This window comes from Herpailurus yagouaroundi, unplaced genomic scaffold (assembly GCF_014898765.1).
Source record: "Herpailurus yagouaroundi ecotype Mexico unplaced genomic scaffold, PumYag 189, whole genome shotgun sequence".
In the NCBI taxonomy this organism is placed as follows: domain Eukaryota; kingdom Metazoa; phylum Chordata; class Mammalia; order Carnivora; family Felidae; genus Herpailurus; species Herpailurus yagouaroundi.
In genome coordinates this window covers 6,597,842-6,621,745 of record NW_024412420.1, presented here as the reverse complement: position 1 = coordinate 6,621,745, position 23,904 = coordinate 6,597,842, and the positions used below count along the sequence as shown (strand labels likewise).

The 23,904-nt window shown below is 36.7% G+C and overlaps 1 protein-coding gene across 5 annotated transcripts in view; it reads left to right on the top strand.

Moving 5' to 3' along the window:
* The window catches only part of STXBP4 (syntaxin binding protein 4), a 179,138-nt gene that overhangs the window by 93,624 nt on the left and 61,610 nt on the right, over nt 1-23,904 (top strand). For all 5 annotated transcript variants that reach the window (XR_005797464.1, XM_040497083.1, XM_040497085.1 and 2 more), the window contains 4 exons: nt 5,094-5,270; nt 12,400-12,516; nt 13,037-13,086; nt 15,137-15,270. Coding sequence is in view for 4 of the 5 variants with exons in the window: in XM_040497083.1 (XP_040353017.1) it covers nt 5,094-5,270; nt 12,400-12,516; nt 13,037-13,086; nt 15,137-15,270 (478 nt within the window). In the remaining variant the exon portion in view is untranslated. The remainder of the gene's footprint in view (nt 1-5,093; nt 5,271-12,399; nt 12,517-13,036; nt 13,087-15,136; nt 15,271-23,904) is intronic.

The window sequence follows — 23,904 nt, the reverse complement described above, 5'->3', positions numbered from 1 at the left end:
GGAAAGCCCTTAATAAACTGTCTAGTCTAGCCCTCTGATCACATAGGTGATTATGTGTATTTTTCAAAACCAGTAAAGAGGAATGGGAAAGAGCAGTACCAAGAACTATAATCGTTTCTTTAACCCTCCTGTGAGAATTGTTTCGATGTTATTAAGTAGGTGTTATTTCCCATTATACATCTGGACAAACTGAGTCTTAGAGAATTACATAGCCAGAAAAAAAGAAAGATTACACATCAAAGATTCTGACCTAGCTTTAGCTCATCTAACACTCATGTTTTTTCTTCTACATCATGTTCCTTGTGGGGGTGGAAAAACACATAGCACATTGTCTTTTGTCTGAGCTTATGGTGCCCTTTGTGTGAGTTTATAGTACCCTTTGTCTCTTTTGTCAAAGGAGAATTTGGCCTGATCTTTCCTGAAGATTCATTGTGAAAATGTAAGGTGGAAAATCCTCGTTTTACAATGGGACAGTATGAGTTGAAGGTATTTCCTCAGTGTCACCAAAAAAAAAAAAAAAAAAAAGCCAAATCAGAGATTTGATTTCTTGTATATGGATATGTGCTTCTGGTGTATGTGCTCACACTGCTTAGTATGAAAAAGCATAATGCTTATGTTGATTTTTCTGATTGCTATAACATCTTGGTTTCTCTTTTATTTTGTAACTTTCTAAACTGAATTAATCTCTATCTAATACAAAATAAATCAGTGAACTAGCTGCAGCATTTATCCTGATTGGATTTCAGGCTCAATTGTTACAGACATGGGAGGCTTTGCAGTTATTTATTAGAAGACGACCCGGGAAGAAAAGAAAAAATGGATTTATGTGATCCTGTATTGCTAAATACAGCACACTGCTGCTGTCTCTTTTTTACTGCTTCCTCTAAAAGTCATCATTTCAATGCACTAATCTTTTAAACAGCCATTCAGTGGGAATTGGGCTAGAACTTTGCTAAGGGGTCACATTTACCAACCCGACAGTTATACATTTACAAAAGAAATAGCATGAATTTATTCAGCATCAAAACCTCTGCATCTTTTACCACCCAACTGCATTTCACACTGTATTACCATCAGTGAACTATCATGACTATATAAATTCCATCCAGATTCTTCATTTAATTAACTAGCATTCTTTGAACAAAAATAAAAGTGCTGTTTTTATAGGGGAATAAAAGCTGCATGAAGTGAGTGTGAAGGAGACAAATCATCAAATTAGTTATTATTCATTGCAGCTATGGAGAATTCTCTGCCCCTCCTCTTTCTCTTCAGTGGCACTATATTTTTTTCTAGCTTGATTGAATGAATGGAAAAGGGGGGAACAGTGTAGCAGCCTCGAAGGTATTTCAGTATATTGTAATGGTCACATCCTAAGCTCATGTGGGGTTGGGCACTCACGATATTGTCAAATACAAGTGATTTTTTTTTTTTAATCATTTTCTGTTTTTGGAGAGACAGTATGGCATAGTAGCCAAGAGCATGAACTTTGTGTTTTGTGACTAGACAGCCTTGGTTCAATTCCTAGCCTGTTTGTGACTTTTTTTTTTTTTTTTTTTGAGAGAGAGAGAGGGAGCATGAGCGGGGTAGAGGGAGGAGGAGCAGAGAGAGAGAGAGAGAGAGTTTCTCTGCACTGTCAGTGCAGAACCTCCATGCAGGGCTCGATCCCATGAACTATGAGATCATGACCTGAGCTGAAACCAAGAGTCAGACGCTTAACTGAGTGAGCCACCCATGAGCCCCTAGGTTTGTGTTTCTGAGCAAGTTACTTAATGTATCTGTGCTTCAGTTTTTTCCACCTGTTAAATGAGTATAATAATAGACATACCTCAGGCAGCAGTGTGTGGATTGGCTGAGTTGGTCCATGTAAATCATTTACAGTAGTGCCAATATCCATCTGCATCCTGTATGTACAAAAGCAGTCTGATGTGAAGGTGATGAAGCTGTGACACCAGTGACTTGGTCACCTGGCCTGAACCAACTGATGTGGCTTCATAAATGTTCTTTTATTTACCCAGATAGTTCTTTGTAACAGTATTTTTTTATTATAAGACAGTTTTAAAAATAAAGAAATTAAGTTTTGTTTTTTTAAATTTTTTTTTTAACATTTATTTATTTTTGAGACAGAGACAGAGCATGAACGGGGGAGGGTCAGAGAGAGAGGGAGACACAGAATCCGAAACAGGCTTCAGGCTCTGAGCCGTCAGCACAGAGCCTGATGCGGGGCTTGAACTCACGGACTGCGAGATCGTGACCTGAGCTGAAGTCGGACGCTCAACCGACTGAGCCACCCAGGCGCCCCAAGTTTTGGTTTTTTTTATTTGAGTATAGTTGACATGCAATGTTACATAAGTTTCAGGTGTACAAGGTAGTGATTCAACAACCATACAGTTATGCTGTGCTTGTAATTACCCTCTGTCACCATGCAACGCTGTTGCAATACTGTTGGCTGTATTCCCTACTGCTGAATCTTTTGTTCCTGTGGCTGAAATGGAGCTCTTTGAATCAGAGGTGTGATAGGCAGTTGGTTGGCCATATCTCTCCATCCTGAACCCTGCTGCCAGATTTAGCTTTCTGAGACACTCTGTTCTCAAATCAATTTCTGTTCAAAAGGCCTTAAAAGTTACCTGATATGGGGCACCTGGGTGGCTCAGTCAGTCAGATGTCCGACTTTGGCCTAGGTCATGGTTTGTGAGTTCGAGCCCCACATTGTGCCCTGTGCTGACAGATCGCAGCCTGGAGCCTGCTTCGGATTCTGTGTCTCTCTCTTTCTGCTTCTGTCTCTCTCTCTCTCTCTCAAAAATAAATAAGCATTAAAAAAAAAAAAAAAAGTTACCTGATGCAAGCTCTTTTGCCTGTCATGCCATTTCCACCAGAGCCTTGCTTGTTCTTTCCCTGTATCTCCTCAACCTTTTTTATCCATTGTTCTCCCAGGAAACATGTACTCCAGTCAAAATTAATCTAGTGCCATTTTTCAAATGTACCACATTCCTTCTTGTCTCTCTTCCTTCGTTCACATTGGTCTTTTTGTCTAACATGCCCCACCCTGTTCCTCCACTTATCTAAGTTATACCTAATTTTCTGAACTGAGCCATAAAAGGGAAGGTACCTTTTATCCTCTTTGTATTTTTTATCACATAATATGATTGTCTGGATGTGCTAGCTGCTAAGTAAATGCTGTTAATGATGATGAAGTCTTCTGTTAGCTCTACTTTCAAACTATATTTAGTATCTCACCACTTTACACCAACTCCAACACTGTCACCCTTGTTCAAGCCGCAGTTACTTTATGCCTGTCCCCTTCTTCCACCTGCTCCACCCTTGCCCACTCCCTACAATTTACTCTTAACCCATCTGCAAAAGTATTGCACTTACAGGTTAAGTCAGATCATAATCGTTTCTCTGCGCCAAACTCCCCAATAACTTCCCATCTCACCCTGAGTAAAGCCAAAGTTTTTATGATGCCCTACAAAAGCCTCTTAAGGTCCGCCACTCCACCCCAACACCATCCCTGCCCTCACTCCTTGTGTCCTACTACTCCCTTCTTCCTGTCCCTTACCACTCTCTACTTCTGTCACACTGGCTTCTTTGCTGTTCTCTAAAGATGCAAGGAACAGTTCCACCTCAGGGCCTTTGCACAAACTGGTTCCTTTTCCCAGAAAGCTCTTTGAGAAATCTTCATGCCTCCATGCTTCCTGCAGCTCTCTGATTAAATGTCTTCTCAGTAAGGTCTTCACTGATAATCCCTAATTTATTGTCTATCTCTCCAAACTAGAGTGTCAATGGGGGGGAGGGGGTGCATGAGGGAGGACTTTTTGTCTGTTTTGTTAGGTTCTCTGTCCTCAGTACTTGAAACAGAATCTGACATATAATAAGTACTTAGGAAACAGTTAGTGCATGTATGAATGAAAAATTGACCCTTAAAAATATGTCCATATTCTTAACTCTCCCTTCATTTCAAACGTATTTAGACTCAAACAAAAGCAAGCATCCTATAATAGCTCTGAGAAAATTAAAATAGCCATAGTTGAATATTAGCCATGGCAATTGGAGCAGAAAGTTCCATTGCAGAGAAAAGATATTTCTGCATCAAGTAAAGAAAAAGAAATCATTTACAGTATAATAACTGCCATGTGAAATTATATTAGGTGTCCTGGGGGGACTGTCGTCCACCCAGCACCAAAGCACATTTTGAGAGCGCAAATGGTTTTGGTCACTCCATCCTCTTCCTAAGGTAGAGAATGTAGCTAGTTTTGGGTTTTTTTTATTTGTTTTTATTTGTTTGTTTGTTTTGTCATTTGTTTTGTCACTTAGTTGTAGAGGAAAAAGGTGAAAGAGCATTAATGTTGGAGTTTAGCAGACCCAGGTTTAAACTCTGGCAATACTATGTGTCCTTGGACAGAATGGGTAACCTCTCTGAGCCTCTGTTTAATTATGTATAAAATAGTTTTTAATAATGCCTTTCTCTGTTCTAGAGGTTAAATGAGAAAAGACACATGAATCTTCTAGGACAAAAATGTCATGTGAGCATTGCACCCTATAGAAATAGCTATATGTTTTGCTACTGAATTCCACGTTTTGGCTTAAATCAAAAGGGAGAAATAGCAGTTAGACTGATGTCTAGGAATAAGCTTTGGGTCCTGGGCTCGGACCACAGGGAAGTCTGCTACACCACAGATCTCTCAGCTGTATCTGATGAAGCTGTAAGCACCTTTCTAGAACATGAGCCCTACCACCTACTTGAGTTTTGTGGAAGCCTACTCTTTATCTTCTGAACCAGTTCTTATTCTAGTCTCCATTTTCAATTCCCTTCTACTTCCCTTATTTCCAAAATGTTATGCTAGCTGTGTGAAGTTGGAAATCCTATACTGAAAATTATCCAGGAGATCAACAGAGGAAAAGTAAGATCAGGCATTTACTGTCCATAATAAAATAACGTGAAGACTCATTTTCACATTGATATGTGAGGAACACATGTATATCTATTAAGTGTGGGAATTATAATTCCAGAGGGAGGAAAATATTTTGTTTAAACTGTATGTTTTTTTTTTTTTAACATGGCTTTTTTTCAATGGCATGAATTTTGCAATCCTCAGGAAGCCAAAGCTGTTGTTGAAGAAACCAGAGCCCTGCGAAGTCGGATTCACCTTGCCGAAGCCGCACAGCGACAGGCACACGGAATGGAAATGGACTATGAAGAAGTGATCCATCTGTTAGAGGCCGAGATCACAGATCTAAAGGCTCAGCTTGCTGATTATTCGGACCAAAATAAAGTAAGCAAAACCGTCCTCTCTTTTAGTTACCATGGTTTCCTTGCCGTTGTCATGTATCCTGTTTTCATTTTCTTTTCATCTGCACTTCTAAACTAGGTCAGTGTTTGTCTTCTATTATTCAATGATAGGATGATGTGTCGTGATGGGATGGGGGGGTAAGGTGAAGGTTGTGAGCCTCCCTTTATCCACATAGCTTGGGAATGAAAAAGCATGTGACCCAAATTTATTTGGGTCATTGGTCAACATTGTGCAGCTCAGGCAGTAAGTCCTAGAACTATTTAACATTTAATTGATTACATTGGTTTTCTCCATTTGTTCCTAAACTTGCTAATTTGCCTTGTGGGGATGGGAGGAGGAGAGTCTAGGGATGGGTTTTCCTCTTTGATTAGAGCACTCAAGGAAGTGTGAATGTTAAATAATTTTTGCCCAGGGCCAAGATAATTAATAGGAAGAAACTGAGTTTGAATTTAATAGGCTCCAATTTCAATAGCAAAATACTGAATGCTATTTATAAGGCAATGTGATCCTTTTTTCATGGGAATTTTTTATATGATTTTTTTAACATAATACATACTATATTCATTGAAAAGTCTTCAAAAACTATAGTACACATACACATTTTTACTTCACTGAGGTAGAAAATTAAGTAAATTGAAAGACATATTTAATGACTTCAACAAGTTCATTTAGGATAGGTGTTTACATCTCTAATACAGTCAACTTTCAAGAAAACATAAAGCAAATTTGAATAATTTATGTCTATCTATATAAACATAAAACTGTTAAATACCTTAAATATACCAAGTGGAAGTGAAACCAGTTTTAGAAAAGCAAAATGAAGAGGAAAATCTGAAATTTTCTTTGGCTAGCTCTTGAGAGGCACTAATACATTTCTCACATCTGCCCATTTAAACCGATTCCGAAAGAGCTGATGTTCCTACTTTGATAATACACAAGGCTAAGGGAAAGTTATATTACTTGAAAAGGCAACAATACTTAGAAATACTACATATATTTATTATTTTTGACCCAGTGTTTACATTTTGAAATCAGAGATCCATGCTTAGTTCATGTGAGTAACTTTAACATGATTCTGAAAATATTTGGGGAATTAATCAAAATGTCAAAAGTACAGTTTTATAAAACTGTTTACTTTTGGAGGGATAATCAACAGTCTTCAAAAATACATTCTAAGTAATATAATATTCAAAGAGTTCTCATGAATTGATTCAAAAAACTTTTTTAAGCATAGATTATTTGCAATTCTCTGTTCCAGCTCTTAGCTGAGAGACATTTTGGTCCTAAGTTGTCTGGCAATGTAATTAATTCAGTTTTTCTCTTTTTTAGCATAATGGGGTCTCCTGCCATTCCTCCTAACAAGATTCTAAGTTGGCCGTTAACGTGTCTCTGAAAAAAATAATCTTTTGTTTATTTTTCAAAGAAAAAATATTAGACAAGAGCATCTCAACATTTTCCAAACTCAATACCAGTGGAGAAAGAGAAGGAAAGTTTTTTCTTTTTAATTGTTTTAAGATTGCTTCAAGAGACATTGACCAAGATGTTGCAGGACGTAGATTCAAATATTCTTTTTTAAGACACAGGTTCATTTTGTAACTATGTTTTTTTCACTGTAAGTTTTTCCTTTAAAAAAATTTTTTTTAGGGGCACCTGGGTGGCTCAGTCAGTTAAGCGTCCGTCTTCAGCTCAGGTCATGATCTCGTGGTCCATGAGTTTGAGCCCCTCATTGGGCTCTGTGCTGACAGCTCAGAACCTGGAGCCTGTTTCAGATTCTGTGTCTCTGGCCCTCCCCCATTCATGCTCTGTCTCTCTCTGTCTCAAAAATAAATAAACGTTAAAAAAAATAAAATTAAAAAAAATTTTTTAATGTTTACTTTTTTTTGAGAGAGAGAGAGAGAGAGAGACAGCATGATTAGGGTAGGGGCACAGAGAGAGAGAGGGAGATACAGAATCTGAAGCAGGCTCCAGGCTCTGAGCTGTCAGCACAGAGCCCAACACAGGGCTTGAACTATAAACTGCAAGATCATGACCTGAGCTGAAGTCGGACACTTAACCGACTGAGCCACCCAGGTGCCTCAAGTTTTCCCTTTTATTATCTCTATACTTACTTAGCTTTTTTATTTTTTATTTTTTCTGTTTACCCCCAGCTTAGGAAATAAAACATTACCAAAACCTTTGAAGATCCAGTGACCTTCCCTAGTTACAATCTTCTCCCTTGCCCTCAGAAGTTACCACTTTCCTGGATTTAATATTAACCATTTTCTTGATCATTTTACCACATATGTTTATATCTCTTACTGGTAAATGTTGTTGAGTCCTGCCTGTTTATCAACTTTATATAAATAGAATGGTCCTACATGTATTATTCTTGCTTTTTTCACTCAAACTTTTATTTTTGAAATTCATCTATTTGAAATTTATAGTTGGTTCATGTATTTTCATTGTTTTTTTTTTTGTACTCCCTTGAATGGATATACTATAGTATATTTGTCCATTCTGTATTTGATGAACAGTCCAATTGTTTCTGTTTTCTTTATTATGAACAATGTTGATAAAAACACTTTTGTATATATCCTGCTCCACATGTATAACAGTTTCTCTTGGGTTCATACCTTAGAGTGGAATTGCTAGGTTGAATGATGATTGATCACCTTTACCAGGTCATGCCTAATTGTGTTTGAAAGCTTTTGAGCCAATTTTTACTCCCACCAGTAGTGAATGAGAGATACTATTTACCACACATCCTTGCTGACACATTGTTTTCATTTACTTTTAATTTATATCAATCTGGTAGGTGTAATAAGTAAATCTCATTATGGTTTAATTTGGATTTCCCTGATTACTAATGACTTTGAGCCACGGGTGTGTTGGGACCAGCTAGCACTGGCTCACAATAGGTGATTGTATGCGTATCTTCTCAACTGCATATTCAGTGACATCAGGTTGTTTGGTAGCTTCATATCAGCTGTGGTGGAATTATTTATACCCCCAAATGCTATAAACTAGGGCTTTTTTGCCCTGGCCCAGATAGCCAGTTGAGCATATATTTATGTACTTGTTAGGCATTTATGTTTTCTGAAATGCCTTTTCATAACTTTCAATTGTTTTTCCCATTAGGTTGTCCTTTGCACATTGATATGTAGTGATTGTTCACATGTTCAAGTTACTACACCTATATTAAATTATATGTTATTAAAAATCTTTTCTCTCAGATTCATGGCTTACTTTTCACCCAGTGGCAAAAGAAACACTGACTTTCATGTAGTCAAACTTATCAGTCTTTTCCCTTATGTGCCCTTTTACAAGTTCTTCTATTCCCAAAGATATTCTTTATATCTGCCTCTAAGTTTTGATCTTTCTGTCATTGGTTTCGTAGCATTGTATGGGGATGGAGATCCATTTTATTCTTTCTTTATACTAAATGAACGACCAACTATCCCAGCCCCATTTATTCAAAAGCCTCTTCTTTCCTAATTGATCTACAAAATCAGGTCTGTCATATATCAAGATTTCATTTGCATTTATCTTTCTGAGGGCCCGCTCTTCTCCTTCACTGGTCTATTTGTACATTCTTGCACAAATAACATAAGGTTTTGGTTACTATAACTTTTATAGGGAATCTTGATATATGACCATCCTGCCTAGTTCTTTTTCTTTAAAAGTATGTTGGCTACATGACCCTTTGTCCTTTTATGTGTATAAATTCAACCAAAAGAAAAAAACTACTGGAATTTTTACTGAAAATAAGTTAAATATATAGATGAATTCGGAAAGAATTTACATGTTTATGATTGAGTCTTTATAAACACCACTGAAGCAAAAGACCGGATAATTGCATTGTGGCCAGAGAATCTAGTCTACAGTATAATCGATTCCAAAATATGTTGGTGGTTGCTTTGTGGCTTATACTGTATAGCCAGTGTTCACACATGGTCAAAGTGAGCTTCAAAAGAATTCTTCATGTTTTTTTGATGTATCATTTTATATATTCCACTAGATCAGATTCATTAATTGTAAAGTCCAGCTTTTATCTAGTCATCTTAATTTCTTTGTCAGAGAAATGCATTAAAATCTTCCTTTTTTGGGGGGGCGCCTGGGTGGCTCAGTGAGTTAAGCGTCTAACTTCGGCTCAGGTCATGATCTCACAGCTCATGGGTTCAAGCCCCATGTCAGGCTCTGTGCTGAAGGCTCTGTGCTTTGTAGTCTGTGTCTCCCGCTCCTCTGCCCCTCCCCTACTGGTGCTCTCTCACACACGCGCATTCTGTCTGTCTGTCTCTCTCTTTCAAAAATAAATAAATGTTAAAAAAATAAGAAGAAGAAAAAATCTCCCCCTTTTTTTTTAAAAAAAAGTAATGTTTTTAGCCATATATAGGCTTGGAATTACATTATCATCCTTTATGGAATGTTGTGACTCTTCAATTTATCAATCTTATATTCCCCCTAATATTTATTTTTGATTAATACTAAAATAGTTACAACAGTTTTCTTTTGGTATTTATGGTGTATCTGTTTTCCTTCCTTTCACTTTTAACTTTGCATTGTCCTCACATTTTAATTGTGTATGTGGTAAACAACATATAGCTGAATTGTTCCCTCATCTTACTAATTTTTGACCTTTAATTGGAAAGATCTTTCCATTTACCCTGTTTTATTTGATAATGCCATTGGCTTCATTTCTACCCTCTTTAATTTATGCATTTTATTTGTGCTTTAGTTTTTGGTTGTGTTTTTTTTTTTCTTTCAATGTGCCATGTCTTGCCTGTTTGTTTGTTTGGTTTTTAATGTTTATTTTTTGTTTATATTTTGTGAGAAAGAGAGTGTGAGCCGGGAGGGGCAGAGAGAGAGGGAGAAAGAATCCCAAGCAGGCTCCACGCTGTCAGTGCAGAGCCCAACATGGGGCTTTATCTGGGGCTTGATCCCATGAACTGTGAGATCATGACCTGAGCCAAAATCAAGGGTCAGATGCTTAACCAAGTGAGCCACCCAGGTACTCCTTGTCTGTTTTGTTTTGTTTTTTTTTAATCGGTTCAGATTTCTCCTGTGTTCCCCAACTCCCATTCCATGTATTTCCTTCTGCTGGTTTATAGAAGGTATGTACTCTGTTTCTAATTTTTAATGATTATCTTAGAAATTTTAACATTCTATTTTCACTCAAATTATAAAACTAATCACTAATTTTCCCCTGCTTCTAAATATGATAGTACTTTAAAACCTAAATCCAATCATTCCTTCCTACTTAATTTCTATTTTTATCAGTATTTTAGTTCTTTCTTGACTTTTAACACCATAAGTTAGACACTATCACAATTTCTTTTGTGGAGTCAACTTTTGTTTAAATAGATGCCTTCTTTACCATTTTCTGTGTCCAGCATTCTTTTTTGCATCTCAGTCCTTCTTGCTAAAATTATTTCCTTCCTGAAGTACAGCTTTTAGAAATGTGTTTAATGAGGATCTGTTGGTAACACATTCTCTTCATTTTCGTTTGTCTGAAAACATCTTTATTGAACTCTTGCTCTTGAAATACATGTCTGCTACATTTAAAGTAAGTTTGCACTTAATTTCTTTCAGTGTCTTTATTCCATGATGGTGATATCAGCAGCCAATCTGTTATTTCTTTGCAATACATTGTTTCTTTCTTGATGATTTTAAGATCTCTTTATCATCTGTGTTCAGCAGTTTGTGATGAGTCATGTGTTGACTTATTTTTATTTATAGTGCTTGAGATTCACTGAGTTTCCTGATCTGAGAAACATTCTTTTGTTATATCTGAAAAACTCCAAATTGTTATCCTGAGCTATGTCTCTGTCATTCTTTCTGAACCCTCATGTGTAATTCAGATTGAGTATATACTATATTTTCATCTAGTTATTTTCTCCTTACCTCTTCTCCTTTTTTTATATCCTCCCATTTTATTTTTCTGCTGCATTATGAAAACCTTCTTTACCTCTGCCTTCCAGTTTATCCGTTCTCTTTTCAGCTATATCTAATTGTATATTAAACTCATAAATTGAGTTTCTGATTTCATTTTGATTATATTTTTATTTTTAAGATTGATTTTTTATGCCATCTGGATCTATTTTTATAGTTTATTTTTCCCTTTATCATGTCTTAAATTCCTCCCTAATTTTTAAAACTCATTAAACACTACTTTATAGTCTATATCTGATTACTCCAATATCTGCTGTCTTTATATAGTTTGTTTCCTTTATATAATTTGTTTCCTTCAGCTGACTTTTATTCATGGTAGCTTATTTCCTGAGGTCCTGTTCTTTTGACACATTATATGTAGAAATTCTTTGAGATCTGAGTTGAGAAAATATCCCTCCACTGAAGTTTTGTGTTTGCTTCTGCCAGTCTGGAACTTATTTAAACCAAAATTTCAGCTTATAAATTTACAAGACACACAGGCAATGTAAATTATGACCTCAAACCTTCATGAGTTTGGACCCATGAAGGTTTTTTTTTAACTTCCTCTCCAGAACCCAAATCAGAACCATCGATTTACTTCTGTAAGGTTTGCTTCTTTCCAATTCACCCATTAAAGTTCTCTCATTTGCCATGTGTGCCCAAGGATATACCCTCAGAGCAAATTATGTTTCAGCATTCTCTTTTATAAGTAGGTTCACCCAGCATTGTTGTTTGTCTTCATGAAATTCCTTTACTGTCAATGGGATTCTTTTACTGTTCACAGGCTTCCTTTACTTCTCTGCCGGCTCATCTTTACATTATATCATATTACATTAAATATATATGTGTATTCTCAGTAATTTTTGTTACGCCACACTGGTAGTGATTTCTGTCAGCAGCTGGTAAGCCGTGTTGTAAACAAAAACGAAACAATGATAAACTCAATTCAAATGTATTTTACTATAAGAATCAATAAAGCCATATGCAGCTTATCTTGTAAAATTTGCAGCATCCCTATACAGTCTAACTTTTAAATATGCATATACAGTTAATTAAGTGCCTCCCCAAATCAGAAGATAAGTACACTAAGAGAAAATAAATAATATGGTAATGTTGGATATTAGTTAATAAAAACTGAACATAGGAGCCACTGATATAAAATCAAAGAAATGTTTAAGACCCTCCTTTTGATACCTCTATCCAGGAAAGTGTTCAGGAGTTAAGAAAGAGAATCACAGTGCTCGACTGCCAATTGCGAAAATCGGAAATGGCTCGAAAAACTTTTGAGGCATCCACTGAAAAGCTTCTTCATTTTGTAGAGGTAAATTTTCCCATTAACATTACCTTATGCCCATTTTTAAGAAATCTATATATGACTGACACTCAGATAAATGTCATGGTGTTTGGTGGCTAGTGAGACATTCTCTGGGCTCAAAACAGCAATGCTAACCAGCAGCCAATTTTAAAATTGCATAAATAATGAAAAGACCAGCTAACAAATAGATTCTATTGCTAACAAATAGAGCAATAATCCAGACAGGATAACATGGTCCCAAATATATACTATGTTTTTTGAACTCTTTTTCAAAACTGTTAATACTATACAAATATTATTTGATAAATATTTACCCTATAAAGAAATGTTTCCATAGCTATTATTACACATCTAAGTGGCGTTGCATGTCAATGTAATTGATTCTTTTTTCCCCACATAACAGAAACACCTTTTAATCAATTGGGAGTGAAAGGAGGAGGGAGGTTATAAACATTAGTTAAGTAAGAAAAGATGTTTTAAAAATATCAAACTTACATATTTCCTTTACTATCTTATTTGTCTCTAGACTATTCAAGAATTACTTTCTGATAATTCTTATCCTTTATCAAATTTAAGGTAAGAACATTTAAGTGTTTACTGTAGAGTATGATTACGTTTTTCATTTGGTAATTGTGACTAAAATACTAGAAATCTCTTAAATAGCCTTAAGATGCTACATAACGATTTGATGCTGTTTTTAATGTCTTGTGGAAACAGATACAAGGACGTGTTGTTTTTGACCCCATTTCTGTAAAAGAAATTCCTGGAGGTATTTAGTCAGTCACTGTAACCTAGTACTCTATTGAGGTAGGAATCACCTATATTGTTTTTGTCAGGAATTCTGTAAAGAGGGGATTACCTTGAAGTTCTATAAGCATCCTGTGTATAAATAAAAATCACTTTAAAGGTCAGTCTCAAGCCAGCAGATCAGTTGTTATGGCAAACAATTTTATAAAACATGTTCATACAATCGGTTTCTTTCATTTTCAACATTCAGTAGACATAAAAAAATATACATATTTGGAGAATACACCTTGATTTTGTTACTGTTCACAGATTGTTTCCAATTCAAAGTTTCTTACTAGGAGCTACAAACATACTAATACAATTTATGTATTTCAAACTGCAAGTCTTTGGTCATTGTGATACATAATGAGAGATACAGAAACGAAAGTTTCCTGTTTATACATTTTCAGAGCAGTTTTTTTCCCTCATCTTGTAAAAGCTGCCACTAGCAATGTACTTCTACTTCTAGCAATGCATACTTGCAGACAGGAGAACTCTGCCCTTCCCTATGAAAACACCAGTTTAATAAATGATGATTCATTGTATTCTTATCTATTTTAGGGTTCCACATAGCATTTTTTTTAACCTTAGAAGAATGTCTATGGTAGTACACTTAAAAAAAATTATTATTGAAATAGAGTTGACCTACAATGTTATATTAGTCTCAGGTGTACATCATAGTAATTTGATTACTCTGTCCTTTATGTGATAATAGTATACTTTTGAACTCACTTTATTGTCATGCTTTATTCTAATGAAAGATCAGACATTGCTCTCCATGCTGCTTATGATGCAAGATAAAATGAAGATAACATGAATTTCATAATAATTATTTTCAATAACAATGTTAAAATACTCGGCAATCAGATTCCCTTGTATGGTTAGATGTATTTCCCGTCCCCACCCTCCAAGGTCTCATTGTGACCTTGAATAATAATTCAGAAGTTTTGGTATTAAAAATGAAGGTTAAAAATGACTATTCAAAAGCCAGAGCTTGCCCTCAAACTTAAACTGGTTCATGGAAAAAAAAGTAACTTTAAAAAACAATATTAAGCAACTTTTCACCATGTCTTAGAAACTGAAACTCTAGTACAGTATGGTTCAGTCTTTCTAATATCTGTGTCTTCTGTAATAAATTTAGGCCTTGATCATTCAACACAGAATAAAGGCTCTGTATTTGAATTTGAGAATTGATGCTTTAGTGTCTCCTTGTGAATGAATATCATCATGCTTAAGAAGATGGACTATAAATAATAATAGTTTTGTCATCAGTTTAAAATTGCCCCTTTTCAAATAAAAGTTTTAATGTGATGGTTTTTTGCAGTAAAACCTAGCATTTTAAATTATAAAAGAGTGCATTCATTTCAGGTGACATTTGCATCTCCAAAAAGTGTTATAAATGCTGTTTAGATTTAGGGACAACAAATGGAAGAGCTTAAGAGAAATTTCAGGAGCACATACACACTGAAATTCTATTTAATATTATAAGAAGTAACAGTAAATGTCTGCTTAATAAATTTACGTCTGAGTGCTTCATTTGAATTTTTACAAAACTAAATAAAAGGCTACATCATGTTAGCATAACATAAGCACTCACAAAATAAGCCCAACAAATGATTTATTTCTCCTTCTTATCAGGTCAGTCTAATTCTTTAAATATGTCTTTGTTACATAACGAAGAATAGAAAACAGAAATGTTTTGTGATTACTTCATTTTATGACTGTAAGAATTCAATATTCCCAGAAATACAAATATTTTTGTACCTAAGAGTTCAGATTCAGCCAAGATGGATGTTATTTATTGTGTAATAAGCTCATCTTTGCATTATTGCCATCACAGTGAAAGAAGAGCTTTGTTAGCTTCTCAGACTTCCCTCACACCCCTGGGAAGGAACGGACGTAACATCGCAGCAACACTGGCACTTGAATCTAAGGAACTTGTTAAATCTGTTCGGGCCGTACTTGATATGGATTGTAAGTTTTCTGCATTTTTTCACTTTTTTCCCCCCAGTAATTCATTTAACAAAACAAAAGGAGATTTCAAGCTTGACAGTTTAATTTTGTTAAATGCGTTGGTTTGCCTGTAGTAAAACTGAGAGCTAATTGATAAAAATCTCGATACACTCCTTGTAGGGGGAGAATATTTATTTAAAGTGCCTGAAATGGCCTCCAACAGAATATAGCTGATTAAGGCATGTTTTTGCCTCGACTTCCATCCAAAGTCTCTTTGAAATGGAAGAACAGATAGAAAAATAAATCCACAACAGCACTGGAAACCTGGAAGGTTAGAACCAACATTTAGGGATTTTTGAATAATACACAACAGATGGAATAAAATGGAAGGTACAGCCCAGCTGAGCAAAAGACCCCAAAACACAATAAAGATCAAAGACAAAACTGCTGAAACAGTAAGTTAACTAGAACCGTGAAAAAAATGTCCAGGATCACAGGCAGGGAAGACTGGGAACAGACCCTGGGGCACTCAGCAGGGTAATTAATTAAAGGGCTATGGAATAGCTGAACCAGTTCCCCACTCATCCGAGCTGCTGGCTCAGGCATTTCCTCCTGAGCCAGGGCCAGGAGAATACCTCTCTTAAAGAACTGCATGATCTGTCCTTGGACACCCCCAGAGTCAGCACTGGGCTAGAAAGAGATGCAGGGGAACAGGCTTAGTAATGCCAGTGTCCCAGCAGACAGGGAGATCCTTGGGGAGAGCTGAAGTGATCAGTCATTTCCATCCTTCCCTCCTCCTGTCTCCCAGCACTTTTGCCTCTTCATGGATTTGGACTCCCTTTTAATTTGTTTGTTCTTCTGTCTCTTCTCTTGATGCCAGTCTGTCTGCTGGTTGTCTTTATGCTGGCCTCTAGCATTCCACTGTCTCTGTTTGCCACTCTTAATCTTCCCTATGCTGGGGACGAGATATCAAATATATATAAATATAAATGTAGAGAGGCACAGAAAAAACTCTTTGTTCACAAAGTATCCAAATAATAAGTTTTGAGTAAAGTCCTGTCTAGTAAATGGTTTGGCTTTGTAGAGGATACTATTCAAAGACCCTATGGGGTAACTTTTAACTTCAAAACTATGTTATAGAAAGAGAATTGGAAACCATGCACAATTTGTGCAGTGAGGTTTTTTTTCTTAATTTTGTATAACCTATTAAATTAAAAAAAAATCAAATTATATTTCAAAAACCCTATAAGAACTCTCTATGTGAAGAAATTCTGTGGGTTTCAGGATAGATGAAAATAATCACTTCTAATGTATTATGTGTACACTCAGAATTTAAAATATCAGACATTTTTAAGTTAGGGTGGGACCAATGGAGGGGAAACACCTGCATACACACACATAGCCCAGTGGACAATGCCATCATTACTTTTAATTACCTTGCTAACATTAACCTTTACATTTGTCAAACATGATTATTCAAAGAAAATATTTGAAATTCAGCAGAACTCCTTTGGAAGAGAAGTGAAAAATTCCATTGGCACTTTTTATGTCGTAAGATTGTACCTCATTTGCTGTTTAAACTAGCAAATAGTTTCTGCGTTGTCTTTTTTATTTATTTAGAGATATAATTGCTAACATTGGCATGTATTCCCAGTACTTTCATAATTTTTATGACCTATCTTTTTCAGGTTGATAATTCAGATAAACTCAGCTCATTTTCTTTCTCTTTATGCAGTCGCTTTTCTATATGTAATGGAAAGCAGAAAATTACTACCATGAGGTAGATAATTCAGCCACAGCCTCTACCTCATTTCCTTTGGCGTGACTGTCTGGTTATTTCAAGTTACAATTCAGAATTTTCTCTTGGGTAATTGCCTTTATTTTCTTCTTGACATAAGTATAATCTAGGATGTTATACAATGGGATTTCCTCAGAAATGAGAATCAGATTTCTTGGGTGTTATAGCTTAAACCCAGTCTCTGATGGAATATCTAGAAGATATTTCTGAACCTTTTTTAGATGGTGGCCGCTACTGAAATCTGGAGAAAGCCCTGTTACCAGACATGTGCAATTATATACATTTGCATCCATCTTCAGAGTGTTTATAAACCCCAACTTAAGAACCTAGATGTAGGGTCACAGAGGGCACGAGTGGTTTTTACAGCCTTGCAAACCTGGCCATCCAGCTTTCATCGGGATAGCTGTAGCAATGGAGAATTATGTGAATCATGGAGGCATCCTCGAGGAACAGTTTGAACCCATGTAAACAGTGCTCTGCAGAATTTCTGATGATCCTTGGAGGTGCCCCAGGGAATACCCCAATTAGCCATCCAACTTCATTGGGCAAATTAATTAACCTCTGGTCCTCTTTCCTCATATAAAAGGTGGAGTTCATAATATCTAAACTGGCAGGGTTGGAGGATTAAATGAGATACATGTAAAGTAGCTAACGGAGCACCTGGTAGTATAAGGTGTTCATTAATGGACATTGCTACTGCTGGTGCTGCTAATGCTGATACCACATTATTATCATCTAAAGCAGCTAATTTAAAACTACTTTTTCTCTGTGCTAAGTATTAAGTAACTATCTTCTAAATCTTTCAGTTTGGATCCATTTGAAAAATATGACAGATGAGAGCTTTCCTTAATGTATAACATATAATGTTATTTTCAATTTTGAGTTATAATGTAATCATCATAGGAAACCATGGCTAAATGTCTCAATCAGCATCTTATCTTTCAGTTGTTTTTTTGCTAACTATAACAAAATTTTGGTCTGTTCCACTGTACTGCCTCCACTGAAATAGCATGTAGACAAAATAAGCATTTTCAATCAGTATTGGAACCCCTACAGGTGCCTCTATCGATCGATCTCCATCAGTATTTACATGGTCAATATCATAATGTTTTAGTGTAATCTTTATTTGAAATAACTACTTGTTTTGAACTTAAATCTTTGATTGACATCTAGTTTCACAAAATACTTCTGTTACAAAGGCAGAAAGAAGCAGTTCTACTTTTAAAACACATAATAAAATAATAACTGGCCAGCTATTCCATAGGAGGTCTTTAATAAGAACTTACTGACTTCCTCGTAGATGGGCAGCACAAACACAGGTATCCACCTTCCTTCACGATTCCCATGGAAATGATAGATGGAATATAAAAATAGAGTAAAAATCTTCAAAAGCACTTGTAGTTACAGGCAAATCCCAAAAACTTCGATAGGGCAGGTGAGGCCACATACAAGGAAAGCACAAATGCCCAACTTGTTACTCCCCCTGCTTAACAACAGTGGCAATTATGGGATAATTGGAGGTCCTTCTGGCCGGAGGACAGTCCTTAATGCATTCTGATTTGAAGGGGTAATGAATAAAGCCAAAGACTCACCAGGGGGGCAGATGGACTCTTTTTCCTCTTTTATCTTGGTGAGTCAATGGCATTTTTGGAATCCTCAGGATTCACACAGATTCTGTGTCAAGCGGAAAGCTGACTGGGGCTTGGTCTCTTAGGCAGCAAAGACACACAGTGACATGCGCACACGCATCGACATGCACTGGGGCACACAGGACACTTTAAATGCAAAGGGAGCCCAGAACAGTGGCTTCTGCACCAAATGCCATCCCACTCTTCACAGCCACCTCTGGTCTTGGCTCACCTCTCACTCCCCTCAGACTACTGCATCATCCTTATACTCACAACACAAGTATACACTGGCCAGCCCCAGCCAGAGCTTTGAGAGGGTAACTCCAACAACAACGTGGTTAAATGTCAGTGCAACCAGAGGGTCCACACATTGTTTCAAAGGTCAAAATCCAATTCTGAGTAGAGTTCTCTACATCAAGTTTCTATAAAGAGAAATACATAACGTGTGTGTGTGTGTGTGTGTGTGTGTGTGTGTGTGTGTATACATACACACACACATTTCATTCAAGATCTTTTAAACAAATATATACATAAGCATACCAATATATGATCATGATAAAGTCCACAGTGTTAAAGCAAGAAAATAGAGCTGTCAAGATTTAGAATAGACTACCATCTACCAAGATGGTAGAGTGATCTCATGCCAAAACCTCCCCATTCTGCTCCTACACTTAGAAATGACATTTAAAATTATGTTTGTGTATTTAAAAGATGAAAACCAAAAAATTCACGTCTCCCTGCACCAAGAACAGAGAGTAAAACTGTAATGATAAGTGAGCTCTTAAGCTTCAGAGATTCATGGGGTTGGGATGAGCACCTGGAGCCAAGGTTTCTACACCCACGAGGACCCAAATGATGCCTGAGCAAAGGAAGCAAGGAGCAGGAATCTTCCTGTGGAGAATACACTTTCTTTTCTTAAGTTACTCATATATTAGGCATTAAAAAAAAATCCATCCAATTTAGGAGCCATCTGGGCCTGCCAGTAATTAATGTTGAAAGTAAATATTCTCATCCACTACAGGTGGGAATTTAATTTGGCACAACATTTCTGGGAATCAGTTTTGCAGTATATATCGGGAGCTTTTAAGATATCTATTTGAAAACTATTTTTGAAAGTCAAAAATAATATTTTGTTGGTCATTTATTTTAACCCTACAATCCTACCTGTTGGTATTTTGCAAAGAAAATAATGAGAGATGTGCTTAAAAATGCATATATAAGTATTTGGATCACAGCATTTCTTATAATAGCAGAATTATGGATATTCAACTGTTATAGAGTGGTTGAATAATTATATAATTTTTTACTCAACCAACTGAAAATGAAGGTGAACTTTACCCCTACCAAGCAATGACTATCTGATTACATATATTTGTCTGTGGGAGCTTCCTGCATCAATTCAGGTGTTCCTTACTGTCTGAAACTAGCAGTATTTTAACTTTTAAAATTAGAATGTCAGTAATAGATGCTTTTTGTCTTTATATTCTGAAGCTAATTAGAAGTTATTTAGGCAGATGGGAAAAGGTTTTATGAGAAAAAGGGGAAACGTCGTACTGCAACATTTGTAGGACTTTATGATTTTTTTTCTTTTAGATCCAGAACTCAGACTTGATATAGCATCTTCTCATTGTACTTAGTCTGATTCTCAAACTGTTATCACTGCTTTTTTTTTGTTTCTCCCAGCACACATTTTTATAAGCTAACATTAGTATATCAAAAGAGAAGTCATATATTTTTGGTGAAAGTCAGCTATACTATTTAGAATGGGCATGATGGTATTTGCTTCTCCATAAAGTTATCATGGCTATTTATATGTATATATATATATTTCTTCTCCTAGAGTTGAAGAAGGTGTTCCAAGCATAAGGGGATAGTTTACATGTCTCTGATGCCATTTGGAGGCAATTTTACCTGTTTTTGTAGTAAAGTAGATCTGTTCTCTAGTGACTTAATTATTTAGAGGTAGATAATACCCATTGTAAATATTGGTGTTGTCTTACCATTCAAGGAAAATGGTGAACTCATATATTCTCTTGTATTGTTGCAAATTGAAAGTAGGTCACTACTGTGATGTTCTGTTAAGAAAATATATCAAATCTTGGGTGATCTCTGGGAAAGAAACTCTGCTTGGGTTATTTAATTTTGCTTTAAATTTTTTTTTTCAACGTTTATTTATTTTTGGGACAGAGAGAGTCAGAGCATGAACGGGGGAGGGGCAGAGAGAGAGGGAGACACAGAATCGGAAACAGGCTCCAGGCTCCGAGCCATCAGCCCAGAGCCTGATGCGGGGCTCGAACTCACGGACCGCGAGATCGTGACCTGGCTGAAGTCGGACGCTTAACCGACTGCGCCACCCAGGCGCCCCTATTTAATTTTGCTTTAAATGAGTGAATTATTGTTAGCTTCAAGGAAATAAGTAATTTCTTTCCTAGTACAGTTTTACTTCCAGAAAAAAAAAGTGAGAGAAAAATACGTAACTTAAGAAAAGGTAACCATTGGGGCACCTGGGCGGCTCAGTTGGTTAAGCATCTGCCTGACGTTCAGGTCATGATCTCACAGTTAATGGGTTCGAGCCCTGCATAGAGCTCTCTGCTGTCCATGTTGAGCCCACTTCAGATTCTCTGTACCCACCTCTCTCTGCTCCTCACCATCTCTGAAAAATAAATAAATAAAAATTTAAGAAATAAAGAAAAGGTAACCATTGGGACACCTGAGTGGCTCAGTCAAATGAGCATCTGACTCTTGGTTTCAGCTCGGGTCATGATCCCTGGGTCATGGGATCGAGCCCCACGTTGGGCTCTGTACTGAGCATGGAGTCTGCTTGAGATTTGGTCTCTCTCTTCCTCTGCCCCTCTCTCCTGCTTGCACTCTGTCTCTTTAAAATATTTTTTTTGAAGTAACCATTTAGATTTATTACTTCATTATTCACGATCTATTTATTGAGTATCTGCAATGAGTCAGACCGTGACCTAGGCAGTGGGATAATAGCATATAAAGTCCCTACTGTCAAGCTGCTTCAGTAAATTGTAAGGGTAAAAATGGACAATCAAATTAGCAAAGTGAACAATCCCAAACAGTGATGACTGTTGTACATACAATAAAACCAGGTGATGTATAAGTGAGAATGCTACACCTCTTTGAAGAGATGACTTTTGAGCCAGGATTCAGCCAGGAGAAAATCTATGGGATGAGTTTTTCTGACCAAGTATGAAAACCTTGAGATAGGCACAATCTTTTTTTTTTTTTATGAAATTTATTGTCAAATTGATTTCCATACAACACCCAGCGCTCATCCCAACAGGTGCCCTCAATACCCATCACCCACCCACCCCTCCCTCCCACCCCCCATAAACCCTCAGTTTGTTCTCAGTTTTTAGGAGTCTCTTATGTTTTGGCTCCCTCCCTCTCTAACCGTTTTTTTTCTTCCCCTCCCCCATGGTCTTCTGTTAAGTTTCTCGGGATCCACATAGGAGTGAAAACATATGGAATCTGTCCTTCTCTGTATGACTTATTTCACTTAGCATAACACTCTCCAGTTCCATCCATGTTGCTACAAAAGGCCATATTTCATTCTTTCTCATTGCCATGTAGTATTCCATTGTGTATATAAACCACAATTTCTTTATCCATTCATCAGTTGATGATTTAAGCTCTTTCCATAATTTAGCTATTGTTGAGAGTGCTGCTATAAACATTGGGGTACAAGTGCCCCTGTGCATCAGTACTCCTGTATCCCTTGGGTAAATTCCTAGCAGTGCTACTGCTGGGTCATAGGGTAGGTCTATTTTTAATTTTTTGAGGAACCTCCACACTGTTTTCCAGAGCAGCTGCACCAGTTTGCATTCCCACCAACAGTGCAAGAGGGTTCCCATTTCTCCACATCCTCTCCAGCATCTATAGTCAGATAGGAGCAATCTTGACATATTGGAGGGACTTAGGAGAAATTCTGAGTTGCTGATACATATGAGCAAACAGAGGAGTTAACATGAGCTAAGGGTAGAGATGCAAAAGGAAGCTGGACCATACAGGGCTCTGAACACCATTCTAAGGAGTTTGGATGTTATTTTGAGCGTCATAGGAACTGTCGGTGGTTTTAAGCAGGAGAAGAAACCTGATCTGATCTACATTTTAAAAGCTCATTCTTGCTTTTGTTTAAAACTGGGCTGTAAGAGTAGCAGAATAAAAAAAGCAGAAAGACTACATGGTTTTGCAGTGATTGACTTGGGACAGGATAGTATCTTGGGCTAGTTTTGAATAGCAAGGAACAAATATTCATTTTTAAAAAGAGATTTAGTATTTCATCAGTGTATATAACATTTTGAAACACCTGAAATTCAGTATTCATGTTTAAACTTAATATTCACGCGCATACGAGGTCAGTGAGTAACCAGAAGTCCAGAAGCACAAAGCAATTATCTGTTGTCATCTTCAATCTTCAACTATCTCATATTTTCCTATGGTTCCTTCTGCACATTAATTAACTCTTGGGTATTTGCCTTTTTCATTAAACACATTCCTGAGAATTGAAGTGAAGTTATTTAATAATGCCAATCTATAGTAACTATCTACTGTTTTCTATCGGTACATAGGAAGCAAACATAATAGTTTGTCAGTCATAAAAATCAGAAAGCCACCATATTTCCAGTATTTACCATAACCAAAAACTGTCAAGTATGAATCAATCCCAGAGCTACCACATGATAGGCATTTTCATAGAAGATCATTTCCAAGGAAGTGTTTCATATATATACTTTAATCACATATGCTGCCAGCATCCGTGAGCTATGAAGGGCATGACCAAATGAATGAGACTTAATTCTTCCCACCAGGCAGGAATATAGTTGTCAAGGGGCTTGCAGGATGTGCAACATCTAGGATTTATTCAGGTAAAAGCCTATATATCTTAGTACTAACATGGGTGAACACACTGTAACACAGAATGATTTCCAACACAAAGGAAAAAAAAAATATACAAAGCCTGCTTCAAAAATTAAAGAAGGCATTGATGTTTAAGTATAGTACATTATTGGGGCACCTGAGTGGCTCAGTCAGTTAAGCGCCCAACTTTGGCTCAGGTCATGATCTCACAGTTTGTGGGTTTGAGCCCTGTGTCCAGCTCTGTGCTGACAGCTCAGAGCCTGGAGCTTGTTTCAGATTCTGTGTCTCCCTCTCTCTCTGCCCCTTCCCTGCTTCACTCTGCCTCTCGCTGTCAATCTCTCTCTCTCTCTC